The sequence below is a fragment of the Alternaria incomplexa genome, assembly GCF_024043165.1.
Source record: "Alternaria incomplexa strain BMP 0042 chromosome Unknown scaffold_1, whole genome shotgun sequence".
In the NCBI taxonomy this organism is placed as follows: Eukaryota; Fungi; Ascomycota; class Dothideomycetes; order Pleosporales; family Pleosporaceae; genus Alternaria; species Alternaria incomplexa.
The window spans coordinates 3288810-3316659 of record NW_026249850.1 but is presented as its reverse complement, the minus strand read 5'-3'; the positions used below and the strand labels follow the sequence as shown (position 1 = coordinate 3316659).

Below are 27850 nucleotides of genomic sequence, written 5' to 3'. Positions count from 1 at the left end.
GCTGTGGCTGGCAGAGAATAATGTGTCCGTGTATCAATGACAGCGCGCTGGACATGCTGCGGTTGGTGGTGCCCAGGTGGTGGTGTTGGGCGCTTCATTTGTTGCCTACGTTTACGAGACATGGCATTCCGACACGGAGCACTGACGGCCCGTTTCACATGCTCGCTCCGGCGTGATGACGCGCGCCGCACGCGACCCCAAGTGCCCGACTGCAACACCATGAAGCCTCTACAGTTGCCCTATATACCGCCGGGGCCAGCGCAATATGCACGACGCAGGATCGGTAAGCCATGCGTGATTGTCATGTTCTGGCTACCATAACTGACTGTGGCAGGCCTCACATGATGCGCCATCTGCCCCACCAGCCGACACGTTCGCATCTGATCTCCATCACCACCACCACCCTCACAACGATCCACCCATCCATCTCCCGCCTCACCAAGATTCCCCATACGATGAGCCTCCGCCTTCCTACGACGATGCCGTTGGCTTAACGGGTGCACCCCCGGGTTATGGCACTTTCCGACCGTATACCGATGATTCCTCGATAGCGAGCAGCGAAGTCGAATCCACACATCGCGCACTACCAGAATGGTTCGGACAAGCGTTGGTCGTGTTTGTCTTCCTATGCCTCATATACGGATTTTGGGAATTCATCAACGCGCCTGATGTACCTTCTGAGCCGTGGCCAGGTCATGGGCGGTTCAGACCGTCAGGCACTTGACCTGAAGTCATGCAGATGAATAACAAACCTACAACCTCGTTCTCCACGACGAGAAAAGACTGCCGCTTTGTAGGCGTCGGTTGTTCGAAGATACATATACCTATCATGCGCAAGAGCTATCACGCCCCGGCACAGCCATCCAAGGAAGGAGCGAACATGTCGTCAGAGCATATCTAAAGATACAAGGAGCCAGCGAGGTAGCAATTACTCGGGCGAAGCAGCTGTTGATCGGGCGGATGCTGTCGTCGCGTATCAGGACCAGTACTCATATATGGTATATGTGGGAGAAGGGTGCCAGTTCGAGGCGCAGTTCCTTGAAGTAGGTTCTGTCTGATGGTCCTGGGAGACTCCATGCGACAGACATACCATTGCATGCAGGAAATTGTTAGCTCTGTCCATATGCAATTGTAACTGCACACCCCGCAGTTGCATTCCGTTGGCCTGCTTCGTCTGGCTCACCACGGACTGAAGATAGGGAGTTTAACGAGCTGAACTAGACATGCGAGGATGCATGTGAAGTGGAATCTACTATCATGAGGGCACGAATATAGCGATTGCGAACCCGATCGTCAATCTTTTGCAAACTCGCCAACTACTCCCTTGAACCTTATCACAGACCTGCGTTCCAACCCCTCCTTTCAATACTGCGCTCGTCATGTTAGCACAGATCAAGCATACAACCTAAAGGCCATCGTTCGCGTCTGTTCACACTACTGCAATGTCGATTTCGCGATTCATCACGCATGGCTTTCTGCATCGGGCCTATATGCTTCCTAAATGCTGTCCTACAGAACCAGTGTACCAATCCCTGCGACGCTCGCTAGAAGATATAGTATATCGAAGTGAAACTTAAATCTGGCGTCGTAGTTCAAGCTACGCGTCTAGCGGGCGAGTGCGGGCGAGTTTGAGCCACACGGTCGTGATCCGAAGAAGCGAATGCCAGTGGCTCAGTCGTATATTAGCTCTACACCATAGCGGAGCGTGGCCGAGGATAGCGGCGCTCATCGCACGCCCGCCTGGTAGGTGGTTCCTGATAGTGTGGCGCCGGGAATAGTGTTGGCGTTGATGTCGCAGTTGGGACTGCCCAAGTGGTGCTGTCTGTCCGACAGAGTTATGGTTCTTGTTTGATAACATGTGTAGCGAAGAAGGTGCATGATGTTCTAGTGTGTTTTCGAGTCGATGTGGTAGATCTTGGATGACGGATTCCCATTTTGGGACCGATCCGCCGTCGAAAAGGCTACTCGTTGTCGGAGATGGTCATGTTGGACGAACTCTGAGTATCGGCGAGGTACCTAGGTACGTCTGTTGTTGAAGATATGCGTTATGCGAATATGCGAGAGCCACTACCTGACTACGCCGTATCTCAAGTCGCCGTTCTCCGAACAGTGGACACAGCAAAGTGTGTCTCTGCTATCCACACACTGCACCAACGCAATCACAGTAAGAAGTATCCCACATGCACAAAGCAAAGCTAATTCTTCCTGCGCAAGCAAGTCCAAGCGATACGCGACAAGCGACCCGACAACGCTCCCTCCGCCTGTGCCCGAGAAAAATCCCGACCACTTCACTCTCGCTCACACAAACCTAACTCCGGTCCCAGCCCAGTCCTGTCCATCCCGACAAAAGACGATCCAAGGCGGCAACAAGCATGCGCTTCAGGATCGGAACTCACGACACGCGGGCTCCGCTTGCCCCTGTACCCAGTGCAGTTCCCCATCGAGTGCGCAGGCATTATCCACTCGAGTCTAGCCTGCTCGTCAGAACCCACATGTGCACCTGGCTCGCAGCATCATACCCGTTGCGGCATTCTTCGCGGCCAGGGCACGCCAGCAGGGGTTAGCACGCCGCACGGCTCAGCTGGATTTTCTTCCAAGCAGGAAAGCTTCGGAGGCGCGTGCTGGCGCAGCTTTTGGACCCCACGCCGCGCTACACTAACCGCTAGTTCGGTGCGTGATCCGGGATCCCGACCGTTGGGTTTAACCGTAGTGTGACTTTGCTTGTGGGTATCGTGTGTATGATTCTGGAGGTGGAGGGGTTCAGCCATCTTGTGCAAACGGAGAAGACTGGATTGTGTCTAGACATGCTTGGAAAGCACCGAATGGCACACCTCGCGTGTGGTAAGTGCCGTTGCCCCTGGCGGCACATTCGCTCCAAGACCAGGTGTTCGTGAGGGTGACGAACAGGTAGTAGGTCTACTATCGCAAAGGCCTTGTTTTGTCCTTGAAACACAGATTCGTCCACTCTAGATAGTGGTATTATACCCGATCTTACACCGTGTCGTCCTCTTCCCCGGCTAATAAAATGGCATGATATGATCTCATGCTGCAGTCGAGTGATTCCTCGATGTCGAAATATGCAAAGACGCTAACGAAGTCGTCGAGCTTTAATCCAACTTTAATCTCATCAATACGGTGACAGTGGGAAACCGCAACTTCTAGATACTGTCAAAGATCTGGATCTTATCCAAGACCAATGTCGCTTCTTTGCAGACGCCCCGAGAACTTTCTCTCTTGTAAGTGCTTCGTCATGTAACACGGAATGGTTTTGAAGGGCTCATTTTCAATGACAGTCAGAGAAAAGATTGTTGTACTTGGTATAGAATCTTAGGTCATTGCCATATTTGCTATGTATCAGCCATTTGAACTTTTCATGAGTTTTAGATTCAAAGCTCCATAATAAAGCCGTATCGTATATTGCACTGCAAAAATATGCTTATACCTCTTGAAGTACATGCAGAGAGGCTTTCAGGTTTTACCTTCAATTGCCTCGTAGCTTCCGTCAAGGGACACACGCAGAAGCAGAAGGTACAGCTCAGGCGCCGAGACATGGTTCTCCATAGTATACGCGTTCGTAATATCACAATGGGGGCTGTCGAATTTTGCGTTTCTCCGTCGTGTTAGGGAAGCATGCTGACTCCGGCAAGATGGCATTATTCAAAATGCCGTTGGTTGATTGGACAGAGCATGAAATCTTCATGTTGAATCGTCTTTACTTTTTTCTTTCCAACAGCATGTGAAGACACATCCAAAGGGCGTACTTGTCAGGTTGACGATCGGAAAACGCACGGCGAATTTTTGCCGTTCGATGTTGCAAGGTCCTGGCTCGTTTCGGTCCGAACAATGTACAGGGCTGATGCACGCGGCTGCATGCACCTTCGGAGGACCATTCAGAGCACTGCCTATAGCGCCCTCAAGTCGGCGACGTTGGGTTGTCATGATCGCGCGATATGCACCATTTGAGACATACGTTGCCGGGCGGAGTTGGGTGTTCCAGATCACGACTCCCTCCCCTTGCACCTTCCTTTGTAGACAAGATGCAGATGTCCGTGCCATTGTGCATCACCAAAGCGTTAGCTCGCATGTCTGCAGGCGCAGGAGACTTTCGAGGTTAGCATTCAGGAACGAGTGCGGCTATTCCGCGCTTTGCTTGCGTATGCCGCCCCTTTCCGCTTCAGACCAGCGCCACAACTTCACTACGGCCTGGTAGCGTGCGAGCGCGGAATTGCGATACTTGGGGCCGTCTGGCTGGTGCACGAGTCAATCGGGTCGTTGGATAATTCGGGTCGGCTCCTGACTCGTCTCCATTATATCCGATGGTAATAGGTGCTTTGTGATTTGAAAGATATCTGTCAGCCTGTAAAATGTGGACTCTGGTGGGTATTAGCAGTATCGACGGGGCCCTCTATTTCTCTTCTTGAGTTCCGACGTTCGATGTAGGAGGAGTACAGAAACAAAGGCGGACGGATACGTCATGAAGCATGGTGGTGTCTTACTAGAAAGCAGTGAGATTAACGCGGTTCGTCAAGTGCTGGAAGATCGCACGGTGCAACCATCGCAATGCCTTCCCAAAGCCGTTGATCATCGGCAGGGTCCGAGAGGATGCTGGGAACCCCATATTCATGCACGGTCGGTTGACTGGCCAGGCCACTCAACATGCAGATGGCCCGCGAAGGATTTGGAGCACTCGGACAATAACCTGTTGACTGGAAAGGAGCAGGCCATCAGAGAGCTGTTCAAAACAACGGTATCGCAGGCATGTCGTGTGCGCCTTGCAATTGTGACGGGACCTTGATGAAACGCGCACTAGAAAGCAAAGGTCCAGGGCTATATGCGCGTAACGAGGAGGTTAGAACGGATCGTGGGGGCCGTGTAAGGGCGCAGAGGGAAGAAATGAGGGTTCGTTGTAGCGCGACCCAGATCGACCCTTCCCAGCAGAAAGATAAGCTACTGGAGAAGAGTGGAGCACACTAAGCCACTGGTGGTCCACGTCCCTGTCCACAATTTTGACCGGTGGAACAGGGGAAACCATCCAACCCGATCACGTTGGACACCTTGACAAGCAGACGAGTACGGTAAGCTCCATGTCGAGATGGGACAGCCACCTCGTGGCGGCACAGCTAAACCCCTGGCAACAGCACCATGTCGAGCAGATCCAACTTCACGGGTCGCAATTTGTCCGAGCAATGACAGAGTGCTTGTGACTTGGACCCTTGTCTCCCATGCCGTCGCCATGCCGCGGCCATGGAAATCGCGTGGTTGGTTGCTGAACGGCCGCATCAAACGGCGCCATGTCAGGGCCGCAGGATTGCCGCTCGGAACATATGCCGTAAGCTCGCATATGTTCAGACAATAACAGGATATGCAAGCGTTACCGTAACGTCGAATCTATTGGACTTAGTCGCTCCATTGTGTTGTTTGTGCACTAGCGCGGCACGAGAAGCAGCAAAGCGTGACGCACCTTTTGTCACGAGCAACCACCATGAGTTTTTGATCGATGGATGCTCGGCGTCCGCGATGGGGTCGACCTCATCGTGCATGTGGTCCTCTGCCGTATGTAAGCTCGCGGGATGGAACCGCTTGGGCGTCCTACCTTCCAATGCATGTGATGAAATGTGATTGGAAGCTATAGCAACAGCCTTCATCTAACGTAATGCGTCTTATTGATCCATTGACGTGCAGGTCTGACTGGAAGCATGCATGTACCAGACTCTTGAAACAGCTTGGCTTGGTGCTGAACCATGACGATAGCCACCATCGCGAATATAGGGTGCAGCCGCATAGCACCGCTATGTCATCGGGTGACATCTTCCTCGAAACTGGCTGCGAAACAGGAATGCTTGCGGCATGCCGTCGTTTGGTCCGATGTGGGGCGACCATCGCTCTCGATCGCTGAACATGCCATATTCGCATTTCGATCCTATGCTGGACGGAGCAGAACGCCCGCCAATCATCCCTGCGTACCTAAGTAGTGTGCACAGAGGTGATTCGCAGAGACATTCCAGCCACCTTGTCACAGGGTCCCGGCCCACATGAGTGGACGGCACCGCAAGTCAGCCTTGTTAAGGCCGTAAGGCCTCCCACTAGCAGGCCGGAGTCGCAGACCATTAACCCCCGACCATGTCGACATCTGGCGTGACAACCTGTGGTAGACTCGATCGCGCCAGCCATGTTGTCGAGAATGGGTTTTGGCTTTATGTATGACGTCGTATTTAGAGAGACAATCGAAAAATTGAAGAGTTGCAAAGAATCGTATGAGCCAAATGTTGAAATCATTGTCGCTATTGACCGACACTCATTCCAAGCTAGTGTAGGCAACAGCGGCGCCATCTGCATCTATGCACACCAATTCCCAACAAGCGTTCCAACCGTGCTGTATCCTCCTTGGATGAGCCAATTGACTCTGCTCAAACTTCTCTAGTTTTAAGAAACGCCATAGCAATGCGACGACGCAGAAAATGCTGCAGTGATAGATGAATGGGAATGGGAACGCAAATGCAAATGCAAAATAAGGGTATCATGAACGAAAGTGAAGGGTTTGTGGTCTTAACGGTCTGTGACCTTTTCTTGGCGAGTAAATCTCCTGTCTTTCGCCGTAGACGCTCCTAGCGAAGGGTTATGACGATGACTCGAACCAAAGTAAGAGGTATGGACGACGTAGGCGATGAAACAATGGTTTTGTGGGACGTGACAGTCGGTAGTCGTATCAGAAGCGCAACAACTAGGAGGACGTTGTCGAAGATTTCCTGGACGCTTTAAGATGAATCCGCTTGACATGATCTCTCTGCAAATTGTCAGTAATGCTCTGCGCATGTGAAGCATGTCAAATTTACCATATTATCCACGCGACTGAAGACCCTGTCGCATCCGTCCCAGTCACACAACACGCCCGGGTTGTGCTTGGCCTCATGTCTCGCAAGATCCTTTTTACTCGAAAAGCCTCCTCCTGTAGACTGTGGGCAGTCGCCATGGCGGCAGAAGAAGGACTTTGTATGCCTCTTATAGTGCTTCCTGAGATCGCAGCCGCGGGTGAAAACTGCTCTTGAAGTGCATCCTGGGAAAGCACAGCTCCATGTACCATTCTTGTTCGGGATACCATAGGATCGAAGGTCCGGCGAGGAAGGAGAGAGCGACCGTGACAGTGCAGGTGGTGATCTTTCAGAGGGGACGTTGGACGGCATGCCATGACCTACGGACGACGATGTGGAGTGCGATCTTGACGGTCGAGACGCACCGAAAGATTGTGAGAGCAACGTCGAGTCATGCGCAAGCATCGGGGGAGATGCCATCTCGGAGAAAGATGGGTAGGAATACGACGTTACTTGAGGTAGCGGTATTGATGATGGTTGTGTCGACCAGAGTGCGTGAGGTGGGTATGGGGACTCCATGACCGGTCTGTAATCTTGAGGTGGAGTGTACATTCCTGCGTGTGCGGACATGGTCGTTTGGGGTCGATGAGCCATGTGGTGTAGTGGTGGTGAGTACATGATGCTGGGGGGTGATTGACATGTGCTAGAGGGGTAGAGGTGACCCATGCCGTCAACCGGCGCCATGAGTGCTAGTTCTGCTTCGGACGAAAAGAAAGTCATCGTGGGTGACGCCAGGTGTCGTGTTGTTCTGGAGTGGTTCGCAGGATGGTGGTGATATAACAGGAAGGGGTATCTGGTGGTCGTCAAGTGGCCGCAAGTCGAAGCCAACACGGGTTGTATATCATGCAGAGAGAAGGCCAGTGCGTCTTAAGCGGGAAGTGCAACAGATGGGTGAGAATGACCAGTCTTAAGGCACAGACCCAAACTCTAGGGATTAGGGTATGGTAAGGCTGCTAGTCCGGGGTGTACAGGATTAGCCCGGGAGCGCACTAGGGACCACTCCACAACGGTAAGGCTGGGGCGTCAGATTTGTCGAGAAAGCGTAGCGGGCGTTAGTCAAATTACCCACGTCCCATTGTGACAAGCAGCAGCGACTACTCCTCTATCGGATGTCTGACCCGACGTAGCTATCTATCCTCTTGGGCATTGCAAACTTCGTCTGCGCCCCGGATCTACATTGACCAGTCGATGCCACATGGTCCACCGCTCAGCGTTCGCAATTTCTAACTTGGTCCCTTTCAGGCCGTCCAGTTTCAGGCACTGCAAGATATGACAACACCGCCACTGCTTGCTGCGCTCGTCCCAATGAGATACCGTCCGTAGTTCATGGTCCCAGTTCAGACCGGGTGCATAATCCATTCACAATTGCGGTGGAGAGCGAGTGAGCCTCGCGGGCCGGCTAGCTAATCCTTGTGGGTGAAGGTACCGCCAACATGGCGACCGCACCGCTCTAGCGCTGGTCTGAGGAGTGGCCTACTAGGGTTAGTCCCAGGAAAGCTTCTGCCATTTCGCTTTCGCCTGTGAACGATCCTTCGAGCGATTAATGCGATACCTTGCAAACGGCCAGCAGCGCTTCGGCTACCGAGTTCTCTGCAACCTCCAGCGATGTCTCGTCTGGGCTGAGATGGTACGTACAGAGCGACCGGGCGATGTGTGCAGGGCGCAACCACAACGACAGCCACCCTTCAGACTAGTCCCACGGGCTGCGGACCAACATCAGAGGCGGTAACAGATGAGGGGCAAATGAGCGCTCCCCATGGCGTTGGAGATGATGGGCTGCCGATCGCAGCATGGTAGCAAAGCGACGAGAAGCGGCCTTGGGTGGTCGCTTACGCCGGCAAAATTTTTGGGCGTAGCGCATGGGGATTATACGCCCCGCGCTACTCTTGGGCCGGGTGCCGTGAGATATTTTTAACCCCTGCCGCCTGGAGCACAGCAACCTACATACAATCAGGAATCATAGGGCAGGGTCTGAGTAAGCGACGTTTCAAGCGGTCTGTCTGCCAGCAATTCTACAGCTTTCACCAGCATTGTCCCTCCAATAACACCAACGTCGCGCTCTAGACAAGCGAGCCGTGTTTGCCAAGACAGCTCCTGACAGCAACGGTTTGATTGCGTTTCTCGACCTGGACACCTAGCTCCACTGCGTAGCATGCAGTGAGCCTGTTGTCTTTGACGTGGCTAAAGAGCGAAGGACGAAACATGACCAACGAGCGTGATAGATGGAAAGACGGATCCACATACTGGCCAAAGCCAACGACAGTCTTCGAAGCGCCCGTTGTTCCAAAGCGGTTAAACTTGCTTTGCAAAGACTAGTACATGGTTCTTCTTGATCGGGTTTTGCGACTATGAAGTATCTACACCGCGTTGCCTTCGGACCGCCGGACATAGACTGTTTCGTCCGAGATCTGCATCAAGACTCTTGGGCAACACGTCGAGGAGCAGGATCGGAGAAGCTTTTCCCAGATGATCAAGGAGGTCTGGATGTCAAACATCAGACGGCCCCATCACAGCACGGAAAACGCCCGTGTAATAACGGATACCCAGGCAGTACCCGGGCTGCATCGCGAGCAGCAGTCAGCATGCGCTGTCCGGCGCTTCAGACACTGCGCTATATGGACCGTATGTTCAAGCCAACACACCTGTGTATGGAGAGCGACGATTTGGAGGCTGTATATTCCTACGCACTGCCTTCTTCAAACACTGTGAAGGCCCAGGATGGCTGACAAGCACCTCCGCTTCCTTACCAGTCGGAAGAACGGTCGAGTGCCAGACAACACTTGCGGTAGGTAGCGTTGACCATGTACTCGATCGGTGACTGCCAGGCGAGCACTCACTGCAAATTGACTGACAGTCAAGAATCGGGGCTTGCGTCACACTGCACATTCTCGTCACCTTCATCTTCGCTCAATTCCGTCGTTGCCTCCATAGCTCCACTGTCCAGTGACATGTCCAACACGGGAGCTACCATCCGCACTGCCTGTATGGACCAACAACAGCTCACACGCTAGTTCATCCGCAGTCGCTCAGAAATAGACAGCGTCCACTAACGCACTTGATCTCAAGCTAAACAAAGCCAGTGTGTCGCAGTGATGGGGCCATGGACAATCAATCGAACGATGCTGTTAATGACAGTGCGAATGGTGGTCATCAGGCACTAAGGCAAGGCTGATTCCGCTCTGCAAAGGACAGAATGTCATCGCAAATCTAACATACAGCCGACAAAAGCCTGCACCGTGTCGACAGACAAACACTAGTCTCTATTCATCATCTGTTTCGACGAGCCCGGCACAAGCTGTCATTCGATGTGAAGACTAGCTGGCTATAGTCACCGTGACAGGCGATGATCTGCATACACGCAAACGAAGGATTTGAACCGCTCTCAGGCTTTCCATGACAACTTTCTTTTAAGAGTCATGCAACAGTCATATCAACATTTCTAGAACTCATGTTCAAGCATGGTAAGACTCGGCCCGAAGTCGATCATGCAATGAGACTAACCATACTAAGGATGTCATACGATTGGATGAATAAAGTGTCAGGGGTGTTTGTTGATGCCGCACCGGTATGGACCGTCTAGGCGACCACCAAGACTACCGGCTATCCCAGTATGTCAAGCATCAAGACCTAACGTCCCGTCCGAATGGCGTGCAACGGCCCTAGGAACCTTCATCCCATACTCGACAGCGGCATAAGCCGAATGTACTTACCAGGAAGCACATTCGGCCCCAACATCGCAGCTCTGGATCTGTATACTGCATCAGTCCATTTCTAGCCAGAACCCAAGACATTGTACGATGTCTGGTTAGTGGGGCCTCCAGTCTTCATCTAACTGTCGAAGAGGGCCGGCTTCTCTCATTCACACCAACCTGTTAACTTCATTCCTACCAAATCTATTATTAGGTATCGCGACTTTACAGCAAACACTTCTTTCGAAAGGCGTTGGAAATCGGAAGGAATGTCGAGGGGTGAAACGTGGCAGTGCTTGTTAACACAGCCTCAAATCGCCGACATAATCTTCAATCGCCGACCTGCAGATCCATCATCGCCGACCTACAAAATCCCCAGCATCCAGCATCGGACCCCACAGTGGCTACGACGCTAGGAATGTTTCCCACGTGGGAACGCATGTCAATGCTGGGAGTCGCAGTTGAGCCGTAGCGGTGGGTGCACCGTGATAACTACCGATGATGGGACGGGATGCCTAAGATGCGAGCGGCGAAATTCTACCGCAGGATGCCCGAAACCTTCAGCCTCACATCTGTAATTAAACTTCACACAATGATGTTTAGAGGCTATGTTGATGATTCCATCCAGCACCGAGTTGACCAATTTCCCAGCATCGGCTTGATAGGCAACATCCATGACAGGAATGTGAAATATGCATAATCACAGTAGGAATCTCTATTTTTGGGCGCCAATTCCCCCCGAGACGGTCTGATGGATACCCACCGGTGCACGAGAGGCTTGGTCGAGCAAGCAGTTTTCACCTCAGATCAAAGTGCGTAGTTGTCGTGCCCTCCACCGCAACTCTCTCAATTATACACCAGCATTAGTAATGACAAGAACCCTATGATAGAGAAACTCATGTCTAGACGAAAATCACTTCAGCAGCTGAGATGCGCAAAGGCCTGCTGGGCTCATATCGTTGTCCACTCTGTTACCTGTCGAATATCCCTCACCTTGCCTTCAGCACCATATCTCCCTTGCGCATCCCACAAATCCCTCTCGGCGCAGATCTCTGGTCGCCAACGCATCGCCTCTCTCATTTTCACTTCACTCTTGTTCTCTACTATGTCTGCAACCAGAGAGCCGACTGCAGGGCATGCCATGAAGCCGTTTCCAGATCCCCCGACCGCTACAATCAAGCCTTGGACGTTAGGATGCTTGTCGATGAGAAAGATACGATCCACAGTATCTACGTCCCAACATAAACGTGCGAAGCTCAAGTCTCGGGTTGCAAACTGTGGCATTGTGTCAGAGAGAAGACGCCGCATACGTGCTTCTGCTTCTCTCGGAATCTGTTGTCGCGCAAACGGAACGGAGCGCATCTTGCCACTGTCGTTGATGACTGGATTGATGTATCCGGGATGTTCATCGCAGAGCTTTATTTCGTGTCTCTCGGTGTCGGGTTCGATGAAGAAACCGCGATCCACGCCATACAGCACAGGTAGGTTCCGGTACTGCTTCGCTTCTTCGGCTGAGAGGGGTAGATGTGCAAGTGTCCAGGCTGTGGGTCGAAGTTGACTCTTGAAGTCTAAGAGTAGGTCACTGTTCGCACCAGCGGATACAATGATGTGCTGGGCCTTGTGCTCTGTGCCGTTCCTCGTCTTCACCCCCAATACTGCGCTACTGTCCGAATTATACAGTAGCTCTTCGACACTGCCCTCCATGCTGCCGGTTACGAATTCCACACCCAATTTCACGGCTTCTTGATGCATAGCTCGTAGAGCTCCACTAGCGAACACCCACCCTGCGCCTTTCTTTTTCCAAAACCCCCTCCAACCTGGAAAGTCGCCTTGTAGCAACCCTCCTGGCATGGTTTGCTGGAAATCGTGTTTCGTATTTAGAGCTGCTGGGAATTCTTTCTCGCATTTGGCATACTCTAGACAACGCTGGTAGGCTTCCTCGCCAACAGCGGCCATGATCAAACCCGTGTCATGGTAAAAGGGCGAGAACAGTGGATCGCATTTCCATGCATGCATTGCAAGCTGGGCCAGTCGATTCCAGAAGAAGTCTTGGAGAGAATCAGACTCGGAGGGGTCGTTACTCTCTTCCGCGATCTTATTAAGGTCATTTCCTGCGGAGATAGGCGAGGGGAAGGAGCTGCCGTCGAGGACTTTGATGGAGGTGTGACCGCGACGAGCGAGCTCGAGGGCAATGGAGCAGCCCCATGTTCCAGCACCTACGACGAGGATATTGCTGCTCGTCGGCAACATGGTGGACGCCCAGCTTTGCGTCATCGAGAATGACATTAGCCGACGATGAAGCTTGCCAAGCCAGGACGCGTGAGCACGTGGAGATAAGCACGCTATCTCGAAGCGGCTGGGATCCCCGCGGCGAAACTTGCGCGATGGTACTTTGATGGCTGAGCGACAACCTCGCACCCCCTGATGATGCGCATACGCCCTATAATACTGCGCAATGTCTGGCGAGGAAACATATCTGTCCGCCAATGGAACCAGGCGCGCTCCGTCGCCACTGCACCTGGCGGTAAGCGGGCGCGCTCAAAGGAGCAGCACCACTACTGGACCGATGAGAAACTATCTACACCTGCCGAGTATCCCTTGAGTGCGGCCATGGCGGAAAGGATACATCCCAACAAGGAGGAAGCAGCGCCGAAGAAGAGGAGAACACGGAACGAAGGCGCAGCGATAGTAAAAGGCGGCGTTCACGTCAGAACACAGATCGTAAGTCCCGACCTATGCGGTACGTCAAGTCCCGGAACACCCATCTTCGCTGAGCGGGACTAACACAAGATACCCTTAGATGACGTCCTCAAATACGCCGGCCATACGTTAGATAAGCACAAAGGCTGCGATATCCTCGACATCAACCCTGGCGCCGGGCTCTGGTCACAGAAGCTGCACGAATACCTCCAACCGCGCAGCCACGTGCTCCTCGAACCGCGACACGAAAAGTTTAAAGACTTTCTTGACCCTCTTCTCACTGCACCCGGCTCCAAGTATTCACTCGTCGACCAAGATCCGACCGTACTCCAGACATACCGGGACATGGTTGCAAATGGTGTGTTCCCACACCAGACTGTGCTGGACGCTGAAAACCCCAAAGCACAGGAACCAAACAACACCCTGTTAGTGACTGGCTCTCTGGCATGGGATCCAAGACTTCCCGGCCTTGGTTTTGACTCAATGGCGAAACAGCTCGCCTACCACTTTGCCTCCGCTGCCTGGACAAACGATCTATTTCATGCCTATGGCATGGTTCGTACCTTACTGTGGGTACAGCACGACGACTTTAGCGGCATGATTGCCCAATCTATCAACGAAATGACCAAAACAAACCGCCTCATGCAAATGTTACAAGACACAACCCTCTTCATCCAACCAGAGCGCGCCTCGCGCAGCACGGGCAGAGCCTCTTCGGGCCGTGAACCACAGTACGAGATCGAGGCCATTGTCCGCGCTCTGAAGAAAGGGAAAGAGAATGGGATGGAGCTACCATCACATCGGCGCGACCACATCCACGACTTTGCTGAAGAAGTCGACCAAATTTCCAATGGCACAGGCGTAACCAGTTTTCAGACAATTCAAGATTACCTTCGCACGCAACAGTTGGCGGGTAGAAACCCCATTGGCCTGCTTTCACCTGGTCTCATCGAATACTACGATTTCATGAGACGTGTAATCAACGTCTTTCCACAAGTCGATCTTAACGATCCGACAGATGCAAAAGGCAAAAGAACCAAACGGCCGGTACCCCCTGACCACCCTTACAAGGACGACATACGGAAATTCTACAGAGAAAGTACTGGTATGGCGCTGACTCAGAGAAAGAAACTGTTGGCAGCATCCATAGCAGACATTGGCGAGGCTATATACAAGCTCGAATGCAAGATTGTTGACATGCCAGACGGCCCTGAAAAAGCTGCTGCAATGGCCGAGCTAAGCGAGCTTGAAACCCAGTGGAAGCAGGGCCTCGACAGTCAAAATGCCAACTATGCCAAGGTACCGGCAACAGAGATCGATGACCGCCTCGCTATACGCTCGCCGCCCTCACCTCGTCTCCAATCCGACTCCCGTCCTTTCGAGCCCCTCGTCATGCGTAAGAATGAGGCTTGGCCCCAGAGCCGGCTGGCCCTCGTCTCTGCTGAGCCCTTCCCCAGGCCTGTCGGCGGATCCCCCGACTTCTACGAGTGGGCGCGAGATTTTATCTTCGGACTCTTCGCGCACCCCTCCGATGGTATCAATCATGCTCTCGACAAGTTGCAACATGGCCTCAGCGACATTATAAAAGATTGTCCCAGTTTGAAAGATCCGAAGAAAGGTGGTAGACTGCAAATGGAGCATCTCAGGGTTAGAATGCTAACATCCGAGATGATTCTGGAGCTTGTGGAAGCGTACAGGACCTGGCCGTTCAAAGAGCCAGGCAGTGATAGCAATCAGTACTTCAAGTACAAGCATGCTGGACAAACGTGGATTGGACAGTCTGCGGATCGATGAGGGATATTGAATACACATCATGTTGTCACTGCTTCTTTGAGACACAAGTACAACACGATATCGTATCGATCCTTCTGAAGTTCAGCATCACGCTACGTGTGTAACAGTGTCTCCGACAACATGGTGTGCATATTGGCAACTGATTGCAATGACAAGAGCGAGCTTACGCCTTGTTACCTCGCCCTCTCGGGTGAGCATATCTCGAGCAGCGTTGATTCCATAGAGTGAGCTTTCATACTTTCCAACTTGGAAAACTTTTGTACAAACCTTCTCCGAGTATCCTCCTATTAAAGCTCTTGTGGTCTGGAGCTTTCTCGCCAAAGCGGTGCAGCTGGGTTGCCGTTCTTGCACAAAGCCGAGGGTGCTAGCTGTCGTGTCTCTGTATGAGATCGAAGGTGTCAGAATGTTGAAGACTGTTGAAATTCCCTGGAACTAGTAGTGAGCTCCAATAGAGGCATGTCGTACTTGTTCGCATAGTCCCTTTACTTCTCGGCGGTCAACTAGGTCGTTGGGAATCCTCCTTCGTGCTGTGCAAAGACAGCCAGAGATGGCGCAGGATCCCTATCTAGTCATCTCTGAGATCGATCCTCATTCCTATTGATAGCTCATCCCTCCAATGTAACGGAACACCCCCACATCGTACTGTCTACACGGCGATTGAGAAGCGCAGAATAAATTGAACGTTTGGCGCAAGCCGTCGACGAGCACCCTTGAATTCGTGGACCATATAATCGGCAGGCTTACATCTGACAGCATCTGCGATTTGAGTGGACAGGATCTGGTTTTCGTCTGACACAAGAACGACGGGATGATCAGCGATAACATGGTAGGTCGCATTGCTGCGGCAATCGATGGACAGGGTAAAGGCTTAATTAGAGGCGTCATTGAACCGCCAGACGTGCAAGGTCGCCGACATGCATCCCGGAAAGTAAAATTAGAATTGACGCCACTCGTCGAGTGTGTCTCCAGAAGACATTAGAGGGTAGACCGCGCGAGGCTGCATGCGCTGGTGAGAGCGAGGCACTTTGGAAGGTGGGTGGAGATGTCCCTTGGTACCTAGGTAGCTAACGCGGGAGTAGGCGCGCTAGTGGACGAAACAAGCCTAGCCTCTTTTTTCTTCCCGTGCATCCAGATGTCGGGTGCAGGTGGCTTCGATCGAGCCTTCCGATTACCATCACATCACGCCCACCCTACAGCTTCACCCGTATAATTTGAAATGTCCGGAGCGGAGAGTAACCCGAGGAAGCGGAAAGCCGAGCCCCGCGAGCGGCACGACGGCGGCGACAAACGAGCTAAGGTGAGTTCTTTTCTTCGTACCACTGTCAAAACTCCTCCCGTACTTGCATTCTTGGCTTCCCAGTTCCATTTTCGTCATGCAGCTGCAGTGAGATTCATCAGGCTGATCCGAGACATCAGAGTAAAAGAAACTGGGATATGCCCCGCAGGGACGGCAGTCAGTCTCGTACTATCAAACCCGGTGATGCGGGCATATGGGCAACATGCGCTATGAAGAAGGAAGCAAAATCTGTCTCTGATCTGCGGGATCTATTCCAAGAGGTTAGCGATATCTTGACGCTGCACCATCCGCGAGCGACAGTGCTGGTGATGCTGATTCATGATAGTACGCTACTACCCTGCACGGCGCCGCCGGTTCCAATGGGACGGCTGCAGAAGACAGCTCTGACTCGGAAGGAGGTGATATCGAAGCTGAGATCCAGAAAGAGCTCGCCGATATTCGTAAGCCGACTACGAAACCCTTGTTCACATCTCTCAAACTCGACACCCAGTGCTGTGAGGATAGCCAATCACACTTCCGACCGCTCGGGCTGACCCAAGAAAGTGATATTTTTTAGGACACGCTCACCTCTCGAACCTGTCTCCTTCGTACATAAGATCTGTCAAGATATTGCAGATGGCGCTCAGCCGAAAAACTTACGCTATGTCAAGCGACTAACACCAATTACTGCGACCGACAAAGCCACGCCACAGGGTCTTGAGGCTGTTGCGAAACAAGTCCTTGCGCCTCACTTCCATGGATCAGATCAAGCGGGGAAAAAAGTGAGCATTAGCTTCTTCTATCAGATGATGTAGTGTCGTCGTGCAAAGATCTCCGCTAACGTGTGGTTACCCAAGTTTGCGATACGCCCATCGATCCGCAACAATAAGGAGTTTTTGAGAGATGGCGTCATCAATACAATCGCAGCTGCAGTTGGTCCTGGGCACAAGGTTGACCTGAAAAACTACGATCTTCTCATCCTCGTGGAAATTTACAAGGTATAGTCATACCCCACGTGGTGATCACACGTCTCACATGCACCGCATAATGAGATCTTGACAGCTGCTTACATCCGACAGAATGTCTTAGGTATGAGTGTGGTCGGTCCTGACTTCGAGCAGCTCAAACGTTTCAACATCGAGGAGCTTCGTCAGCCGTTGCCCTCCGTCAAACCTCAGGTCGATGATCAGTCAGGGAACATCGAGAATGGACGTGTCTGAGAAGGAGACGAGTGGAATCGGTGCGTGGGGCAGCCGTCGTGGTGCTAGAACGCCTCGCGCAGCAATTTCCACAAACTGAAAAAATCTCCGATCGGGACCACCGTGGCTTGCATACGTTTGCTCTTGGGATGAGGCAAACGTCTAGTGGATCATCGGAGTGAGCACAGTAGCCACCTACTCATCGACCTGACATCCGGCGTGTTGCTACTACTCGTCTCCGAACTGCCGGGTGCATACTGCGTGCGGGCTTACATAGCCGCCACAGCAATGGCCCACAGGCGTGGGATGTGTGGAAGTAGTTGACTAGCTACGTAAAACATTGGGCCGGGCGAGTTGAGGGCCCGTACAGACATGACACTGCGTTAATCACAGCGTTTTTTTTGCACTGTCAAACCTACATCCAATCGTCTCTCAGATTCCTAAGGATATGCTATCGAAAGATGTCGGTCAATGGTATCCTTCAGCCGTCTGTCGGCAGAACCAATCATAATTCGCGATACGCGATATCCTCATCGGGTGCCTAGCCACTTGTGGGTATCCTTGACGAACGCTGAGAGCGCCAATCTGAACGCCTCACGCGTCCTTCTCCGCCTCTACATCCGCCTTCGCTAAACAATTCGCTTAGAATACGCCGCTTACTTACCAGTTCCGTACGCACATGATAGACTTTTGCTTTTCGGCTGAGCAGTGCATCGGCGAGAGGATAGTCGATATGGCTCGGGGACTGGTTGGGACTTTCAGATGTGCTACTAAGTGTCGACTTTCATGCGATTCGGTATGGCCGAACCAAGGAGATGGCTTCATCAATTGAGATCTATCAAAGTCGGTCTTGCTCGGGCTGGCGTTACTATGCTTTTGTTTCCGACATTCGTCGGGACATTTTTGCGTTCAGATCGAGCATCCATGATTCTATGAGAAAAGAGCTGGCCTTGACTTTGTTTGCGCAATCGTCAAAACATTCTTAATGCATAGCGATGTCCTCGACATGCAGCATTCAGTCAGCTCCAGGCCTCCACTATCGAATCACGCTAAGCTCCCCGCCGGAATCTAGGACGTCGCTGCTCGGCCCTTCATAATGCATCTTCCCCCACTGGATGTTGCAATCTTTCCCCTCACCAGTATGAGCCGTGGAACGTACGCTCTAAAGCCCGTTCGGCCCTCTTCGACCACTTCGTCTTCATCTTCGTCTTCATCAGCATCTTCGCGGACTGCTATCACAACAGTCGACTTTCCCAGCATACAAAGAGTCATCAGAGCAGTCTTTCGGTCCTCAAGAATCAATGTTCAGCAAATTGAAGTCCAGCAAGGGTGCATACACCAGGTTTATCTCGCAAGACTTCAAGATGGCAGCTGTCTGATACTCAAATGCCCACCAGCTTATAACATCCGACTCCTCCGGCATGAGAAGCACTTCCTGGAGACAGAACGCAAAGCACTCGAGACACTGCACGAGTATACACAAGTACCTGTGCCCCAAGTCATCAAATATGATAGCCATGGTGGACCGCTTGGTGCACCATTTCTTATAATGAGCCACATGCCTGGTCGCAAGCTCTCGGAAATCGCGCTATACATCTCGACCAGCGAGAGAAACTCCATCGACCACACACTAGGCACACATGTCCGCGCTCTGACTGCACTATCTGCCACCCAATTTGGTATGACACACCGTGTCTTCGTCAAAAAGGGCAGCAACTCCTGGCGCGAGGCTTTCTTTGCTCTCCTCGAAGCCACACTACGCGATGCTGAGGATATGCTTGTTAACGCACACTCCGAAAGTATACGTTTCTGGGTTGGCAAACACGCACACTGCCTGGAAGAAGTTACCGAACCGCGCCTTGTAGCGCTCAATCTCTGCGACCCGGAGAACGTGCTCATCGACGAACGTACCAAGCAGGTCATAGGTCTTGTCGGATTTTCGAACGTCATCTGGGGCGACCCTCTCATGAGCGGCGGTATCGCGGATGGCAATGAAGCGTTCTTCGCCGGCTTGGGAGATTACCCTGTGAAGACTGGGGGCGCGAGGGTCAGGATGCTGATGTAAGTACCAAGTGCGGGTAATTAGAAGGCCGCAATGCTGACCGTAATAGGTACAAGACTTACCGGGCCACGGTGCGGATCGTCGCACACCATTACCGGCCGCATGACGGCATTGATGAGCTCGGTGCGAGACGAGAGCTGAGCTGTGCACTCAACGACCTCGCAGCTATCTGAATCGTACTAGCGAGGCAGCTAAATCCTATGAGCGAGCTCTCGTAGCGCCTTGCTACAAGCGAATCGAGTGCCGAGTAACACATTGTGCTATAAGAATGGAGTTCCGAGCGGAAGGGTATCGTGTTTTTGGGTCTCAAGTGTTGGAATTCAAGGCGTAAGGCGTTCGGGTTCTGTACTATGAAACATTGAGTATAGTGAGAAAAACGCTCGCTGTCCACGCATGACCATCGGTTAATTGCGTGCGGCTAAGTGTAGCGGGCGGTGTAACGATGTTGCTGTACCGCTTAGATCGGATGCGAAAGGGCGCGCAAAACTGAGTTCCACGGCATAGAGTCGAGCTTGGTGTAAGCTTACATTATCTGATATTCCCCTCTCCCGTTTGCAATCTTCAGGACACTGTCGTCTAAGTAGTTGAGTACATGTATTTTCAGTCGTCAAAGAAGCTGGTGGCCAAAACAAGTGATAGAAATTTGAAAGAAAGCGGATGCAAATACCGTCTTGACTTCATCGTACACTTTGGCAAATGATGCGAATGTGCAGCAACCGGGGTAAGCGAACGTTGCGATCCGAAGCAACATCCTGGCGCTGTAAGTCGCCCAATCTTGAAGACACATGGATACATGAGGAATATACCATTCGCACATCAAACCCACAAATTTCGAAGCGGACGTGGCTGATGTTCCGCCCTCTACGTTGATTTGTCTTTGTCGACACGTTAGCCACGTATCCAAGTACCTACGTACCTAAGGTTCTGCACATGCTATGAATCGGCTACCCTTGCGAAGGCGCCTGGGCCCACCACATGCCCGAATGCTCCTTCTCGCTCACCCCTGTTTCTGATAACGTACCTAGGTATAATGGGTAGACTGTAGAAAGGCACCCACCAATCGCTCGCGTGCAGACTCGCTTGATGGCGCTGCATTGGGAGTAGCGTTCGAGAGGGGTAGGCGAAGATAGACGACGCGTTGCGGACCGATGTTCTTCGGAGTCCTAAGTTGCTGGAATCTCGCTACGCATGTAAGTGACGGGCGGCAGCGGCCTGGCGTAGACAACGGGGTAGGGGAAAGGCTGTAGGTAAGGCAGGGGTACCGAGGTATTTGTGTCGACAGGTAGTCGCACGCGGTGCACCTTGAACAGTGACTCTTGAGATTTAAAAACACCTTCGACAACCGGCTAGAAATTGGACTGAATGAAACGACATCGGTCTTTTCCATCTTGAAGATGCGCCTCCACGAACGTTCTCGGACCATAACTCTTGCTCACATCTCTGGTAGAGAGAACCTTGGAAGGTACCTAGGCATGCCTGCCTAGGTAGACACTGCTCATCCCATCTATTGAGACGTCATTGTTTCAGATATACAACACGCTTGTCTACATCGCGTCCTTCTCCCTCTCAACTTTAGCGAGAGTCTAGCTTAGTAGGCATTGGATCTTGTCCAGGTGGCCAAACCTCCAGCTACAATGTGTCTGGCTTCAACACCAGAACTTAATTTTTTTTCGCACATGTAGAGAAGATAAACGGGGTAATTGTTTCATGCTACAGCGCCTTCAGATTAATCACGTAGATCGATTTTGTCCCTATCACAATCGAGACGCTACGCTCGATACAGTTAGTTGGCCCCCACGTGAAGAACGGGAGCTCCCACCCGTGAGGGGAACGGAAGACGCGACGGAAGGTTTGGGGCAGGCTTTCACTTCATATGACAATCGCGCGTCTACCTGCATTCTTTTACCTGGCGTTTCGACCGGTTCTCTGTCATGCGCAACGGGAATCCCAGATCCTGCCGCCCATTCGAAGGTTTGACGGAAGATCCCTCCACCGCGGCGCGTGCTTAACGCTGAAGTATTGGCGCGAACCGCTGCAACAATCCCAATGTCCACCCGGGCGCTTAGCCAACTATGTTATTGCACGATAGCCTCAAGAACTCCGTGCATCCGCTATGTCGGTACCGGATTAAGTATGAAAGTGGAATCAGCGGTGCTGTGCCGCAATCTATCTGCGCGGACGATCGATGCAGGTACAGCTTGAACAGCAGACGAAGATGGCTTAAGTAGCCTCTATGTATGCGCTTCTCTGTGCGATAACCTTGGATATAGCCACCGAGTCGCTGTAAGTTTTCTTTTGGGCCAACCCCGCTTGAGCGCACTTGGAGCATCTGTCGTTATGAATCGAACATTAGGAGGTCATGTGCCTTCAGTCCAAGCGGACTCGTCTGCTCAGTCTACGACAGATACCATGACTTTGGGCACAGGTTAGTAATCAATTACCTCTGAAGATCTAGGCGGCTAACAAACTTGCCAGCACAAGCTCCAACGGATCGGAAAGGGAGCTGGCTGCCATTTACCTTTAGATGGTATTCTCTATTGATCCCGATAAGTGCCACCGCCATCCTGGGCATAACAATATCGCTACTTGTTTGGTACTCGCAACACCACTACGGACTCGGTGCCGATGACGGATCTTCTGCAGTACTGTTTGGATGGCGCTTCACACCAACTCTGCTAGCAGTGCTATACACACAATCCACGGTTATCCTATTTGAAGATGCAAAGAGAACGGAGCCATTTGCAAGACTAGCTCAAGCACCTTCAGAAGGCGCCAGCGCCTTCGGAACAGTGCTCCAAACGCCCAGGGCCTGGTGGGCTATCTTACTGGATATCGTCCTCAAGCGCAAGTCGGTCGGTAAAACCAGTTGGTGTCTCATTTGCACGGCTGTAATCAATGTGGTGGCCCTCCTCGCGATTTCTCCCTTGTCATCGGCCCTTCTTACATCCGAAGAGATTGTAATCACCAAAACGCTTGACATCCGCAGAAGCGTTCCCAAGATTGGCCTCCAGCTGCCCATTGTCGCTAGTAGAGAAGCCTACTTCAGAACTACGTCTGCGCTGATGAGAGATCTCTCTACTTCTGCATGGATAAAAGATACTTCCATCACCTTTCCGAATTGGCCGTCTACAGATCCAGTACAGCTCGGCCCCGATCTGGTATCACGCTTCGACTCTTGGACGGCAGAGACAACGACAATGCATGCGGACCTGGGTTGTCGAGACATGACATTAGAAAGCGCTGATCTTGCACCGATGGAATATAGCGGGTACGATATCATGGGTCACGGGCCATATAAGGGCATAGAACCCATGGTAGCTTTTGCCTTAGCATCAGACGACGGTTGCAGGTACGAGGCGACTGTTCACCCTGCGGCTGAGCTGGCAATGAGGGGAGGTTTGACGTGGTCAAACACTTCTACATTCTACATCAAGTCTGGTACGCTTCCTCTCGGTAGAATCCCGTTTGCCGCCAACGTCTCTTCGACCAGTCCTTTTGCGCGCCACTACGCCTCTCCAGAATGTGCAGATCGCGACATTATCATTCTAAACACCCCATGGACCACGCCCATCAAGTTGGAGCTCAGTGCTGCAACGGTAGGAATTGAGACGAACAGGACCTATCAACGCTCGCCTGACTTTCGCATGAAGGCATTGCTTTGCAAATCTCAGTATTCTATAACAACACACAACATGACTGCCTCGATAGGCCACGGTAGAGAGCCGAACATTACATTCATGGAGTCGGACCACATCCAGCCCGAGTCGATTACGAAAGCTATGCTAGACATTCCCAAATTCGAAGAGATGGCACTACAAGACACTTGGAAAGACTATTTCAACGCCAAAAGCATGTCGTCTGATGCAGATCGTGCTATCGGTGGCTCTTTGAGTCCTTACTCTGATCCAAACACGACCGTTAACGCTCCAATGTTCTTTGGGCTTGGTCCGCTGCTCGGCGCCCTCTATGATTTCAACGTTACCGAAATGTTGTATGACAAGGAGCTTGCATCCCGCGCAGCAAGAGTCAAAGGAAGGTTCTTTACGGAGTGTCTTCGCGAGGCCCTGAATGACCCCGACGTAACAAGCGTCGAGCTTACGAAAGGGAAGGCAACAATGGTCGAAAACAGAATCATGGTACTTCGAGAGATCGGAATCGCTTTGGCTACCCTTTTTTTGGTTTCCTTCTTGCTACTCATCCTGGTACTATGGGTCTCACGACTTTCATTTCGGCCACTCGATCTCAGCATGGACCCCGGGAGTACCCTTGGACATGCTATGTTAGTTCAACATCAGCCGACACGATCATCAACATTCCGGGAGGGTCATCGCATAGCGCATTTCGATTTTCAACAACGAATAAGGAATGACACGTTCTTCATGCAGGATGGTGCTATACATACTGCAAGCACTGGTAACCTCGCAACCACATGTAAGTCGCTACTGACAAACGATTAAAACTGTAAGCTAATCAATGTGTTGAGTAGCTTCCCCAAGCACTGAACCTTCAAGCTACTGGCAGCCTTTGGTCATCCGACTACGTATGCTGTTCGCTCTTTCAAGCTTCCTCGTCTTTATCTTGGTTGCTGTGTTAGTGCTGAACGCATTCTCCGCGAGATCTCGACTTTCTCAGCTTGCATTCGTTTACGAAGCCGATGTTTCTAAGTTGGGGTTGAGCTTCTCCACCTTTGCCCCTATCTCTATCGCACCCACAGTTGTCAGTATTGTGATCGGCTTGTGGTGGGATCAATTAGATTCAACTTTCAGAATCCTCCAACCCTATTTTGCGATGTCGCAACGGCCAACACCAATTTCCAACGGAGCGGGTCTTACATACCGTTCCAAAACCTGGGCTGGTGCGGCTATCAAGGCTGCCCGCAACAAGCATTGGATGCTGTTCCTGGTCGCTACTGGAAGCGTTCTTTGTCAAATTCGTAAGATGCTCGCGATCGATGGTCGTCTAACTCGCTAACCTCAAATTTCCAGTCACCGTTTCGATGTCTGCGCTCTTCGAACGACAAGCTGCGAACGTGTCTCATCGAGAAATTCTCGAAAGAACGCTAGAACCTCGAGAGATACCCATTATAACTACGGTGAAGACCTACGAAGGGCGAACGGCAGAACCCCGTCCGAGTCTGCCTCCATTCGAAGTACTCGACAATCTTCTGATGAACCCGTCTAAAAATTGGCTACCCGGCGCTGCCATTCAGCTGTCACTCAACGGCACTAAGCCTTCTTGGACTCAAGATGATTGGAGCTTCATACCTCTCGATCTTAAAAGCATTTCCCAATTGGATGCCAAAGAAACGATGACGTTCCGGGACAACGTAACAATCACGACATCTGCTCTTCGAGCTCGGCTAGAATGCGAACAAATACCTGAGGTAGCCAACACATCGACTTGGCTGATTCATACCGATGAAATCCAACGTTCCCGAGATTCCCCCCGACAGACAGATTTGGAGGGCCTGGAAAGATACTATTCTCTGAACAGTGAGATATTTGGCGATAGCCCGTCGAATACTTCAGCATTTGCCACCACCGCTATGCTGTCATGTTGCTCGAACGGAACCAAGGACGATCCGGATTCAGCAGTGGCAGGATACTGGTCGCCAGTAAACGTCCAAAATTTCCCAAACACAGACAGGCAGTGGCCAGTTCCATTCGTTACAAAATGGATCGTTGGTAAGCCTGTCACAGTCCCAGGTATAAGCAAATTACAAGGACAAATGCTGCTCTTCAAAGATGCACCGGATTTACAAGCCGCTCGCTGTATGCCGATAGTGGAGACGTCAGACGCCAAAGTGGTTGTGGACGTGAAAACGGGCGTGATTCAATCATACGAGATCATCAGTTCTGTCGGCCCTGCAAAATCAGCCTGGTCCGAAGTGTTTGTCCGACACGCGCTGACCCATGGCAACGCAACGCAGCAATATGATGAAGAATACCGAGGGCCGTTGAACATCACCACGAGTTATGGAATCTTATTCATGGGATCCATGTTAAAAGCCGCTGACTCTTATTTCGGCGGTCCGCTAGGGACGTCACCCACGGAAGACCCCAGCGATAATGCCTTTGTCATGCGCGACCCTGAAACCGGTATGAACATGGACCTGATGACATACAGCATGTACAGCCTCGCCAACAAGAATCCGCGGGCTTTGCTCGACTACGCAACCCTTGTTACCCACGCAAACCATACCTTCCAAACGTTCTTCCAACACTTCATCAGCAATGGTCTATCGTTAGAGCAAGGCGGTTGGGGGTATCAAAAAATCGGCGACAACAGTACACAAGCATTAGGAGAGCCAGTGACACGGGATGGTAGGGTTCTTCCGCGACGCAAGTATGAAAGTCTCCGCACCAACCGAACAGTTGAGGCATTGGTATCCCACCGAACCCAGGTTCTTCATATGAATGCAATCGCTACATATCTATCGGTGGCGATCATCATCTGGCTTATAGGCACTACAGCCGTGGTCAGTTTTCTACAGCGAAAATACACGGGTCCTTTGATTCGCGACGTGCTACTCATCGCCGACGTACTTGTACTTGTCGCAGGAAGCGATCATCTTCTGCGATTAGTAGAAGAACGAGGTGTGGCACTCAAAAACGCGAATGACGTCAAAACCATGTTAGCGTGGTTCAAGGACAGAGACGGAGAGGTGCGTTGGGGTATTGAGGTTGTTGGGGGCAGTGATGCAGCAGAGTGGGTAGACGCCCCGAAGACCGGTTGGCATGCGCAGGGTGGTTCGAGGCGGGGTTGGATTCCGTGGAGAAAAGCTCAGAAAGAATAGAGTGCGCCTTTGACTCAGACCGCGGTCTGGTCCTAGGTTGGGCTGGGTCTTTGATATGGTACTTTGGTATACGGTATGATTGCAATAGCTTTGATGTGGAGAAAAGCTCAACCGTAGTATTAGAGAGGAATCGTGTTTTTTTACAGCTAAGCTATGGTAGAGGTGACAAACGTGGACATCGAGCCCTAGGGAAGGTAGCGCTAGATAGTCAGGAGGCATGTGTCTGCCGAGATGCCGTGTACTTCGCATGTCCGTAGGCCCGTCCCAGTCTTCCAAAGAACTGTGCAATCAGGACCCAGCGAGTGCCTTAAAGGCACCGATGGCTACCGTCGAAAGCCGTGTCGACAATCAAGAATGCTCTGGTCCACTAAGCCGGAGTTTTCTTGTGCAGCAACTTTGCCATTAGTCCAACCGCAGAAATAGCGAACTAGGACGGTTAAGGTGGCCCAATGGCGTCTGCGCGAGTCGTATCGAGTTGCATCTCATCGATGTGGACCATGACATGAGTACACAGCGGGGACTTTGCGTTCATGTGGACAGAGGAGTGGAGAAGCGTGACGCTGTGGAGCAGAGTGATCAACATAGCATTGTTCTAGAAGGTCGACTACTGCATAACGATGCAAAAACTTGGTGCAAATTCTGCTGAGCTTGTGCGCGATTACAGAAGAGCGAGCATGTTGTATGGCTGGACATAAGGTGGCGCGAGCATGGCTATCCAGAAGTCGGTTCGCACTTGACGCGGGGCAGTGGTTAGCCCACAATGAGATCCAAACGCTGGGGTGATTGACGGCTCTCCAACGGTCGTCTTGGTGCTGCATGCTGCAAGGCACCAACAGTGTTGGGCGAACTAAAATTTGTTCCAATGGCCACGGAGTGACGCGATGAACATCGACTCACAGTTCGCGGACAGCGCACCTGAACGCCTGGATGCCGAAAGCCTTGGAAGTGGTAAAAGTGCTGATAGCACGTAGAATGTAACCGTGGCTCGAAACGAAGCTAAGGCTGTGTGGAAGGACCGGCTTTGGTCGCGCCGCTGTCAGTCACGGCAATGATCAAGGTGCGATACATGCGCCACGTTGTGGGAGGGCTGCACGGTGGTCCTTAAGACGAGAATTGGTTTTGCGAACATGTTTGCTCGGCACCGATGACTATGAAATCTTTCGATACAAAAGCTCGATGGACATAACGCTCAGAACAGGCTCTGGCCTGCGTGATACTGCACCGGGGCATGAGGTGATCGCATGGTCAAAACGCACCAGGAGGCGGCGCAGTCGAATAAGCATGCAACAATGTTTCAAGACTTTGACTTCACATCACGACTCAGCTTGAAACTGATCTTGCTCGGCTGCTGCGACACCAAAAGTAAATAACTCCACCGAACAATCTGCGCGAATGCTTGTGGGCATGCTGTGCCAAGTTCAAGGTAGTGAGTAGTGTCACGCAATGCAGATACGCGTGTAGACAG

At 51.9% G+C, this 27850-nt stretch overlaps 4 protein-coding genes across 4 annotated transcripts; 3 read left to right on the top strand and 1 right to left on the bottom strand.

Annotated features, from left to right (window-relative positions):
- Positions 1–11509: 11509 nt before the first annotated feature.
- On the bottom strand, positions 11510–12808 carry J4E90_001178 (uncharacterized protein; the record flags this gene model as incomplete). Its single annotated transcript, XM_051430768.1, has 1 exon — positions 11510–12808. One exon carries the CDS (start codon positions 12806–12808, stop codon positions 11510–11512), a length of 1299 nt encoding a protein of 432 aa, XP_051296255.1.
- Positions 12809–12982: 174 nt separating this feature from the next.
- J4E90_001177 (uncharacterized protein) lies at positions 12983–15052 on the top strand (the record flags this gene model as incomplete). The annotated part of the gene is made up of 2 exons (XM_051430767.1): positions 12983–13298; positions 13359–15052. 2 exons carry the CDS (start codon positions 12983–12985, stop codon positions 15050–15052), a joined length of 2010 nt encoding a protein of 669 aa, XP_051296254.1.
- Positions 15053–16268: 1216 nt separating this feature from the next.
- On the top strand, positions 16269–17548 carry J4E90_001176 (uncharacterized protein; the record flags this gene model as incomplete). The annotated part of the gene is made up of 6 exons (XM_051430766.1): positions 16269–16349; positions 16469–16609; positions 16675–16843; positions 16893–17110; positions 17186–17326; positions 17408–17548. The coding sequence occupies 6 exons, from the start codon at positions 16269–16271 to the stop codon at positions 17546–17548; spliced, it is 891 nt and encodes a 296-aa protein (XP_051296253.1).
- Positions 17549–18668: 1120 nt separating this feature from the next.
- J4E90_001175 (uncharacterized protein) lies at positions 18669–19592 on the top strand (the record flags this gene model as incomplete). Its single annotated transcript, XM_051430765.1, has 1 exon — positions 18669–19592. The coding sequence occupies one exon, from the start codon at positions 18669–18671 to the stop codon at positions 19590–19592; it is 924 nt and encodes a 307-aa protein (XP_051296252.1).
- Between the last annotated feature and the right edge of the window lie 8258 nt (positions 19593–27850).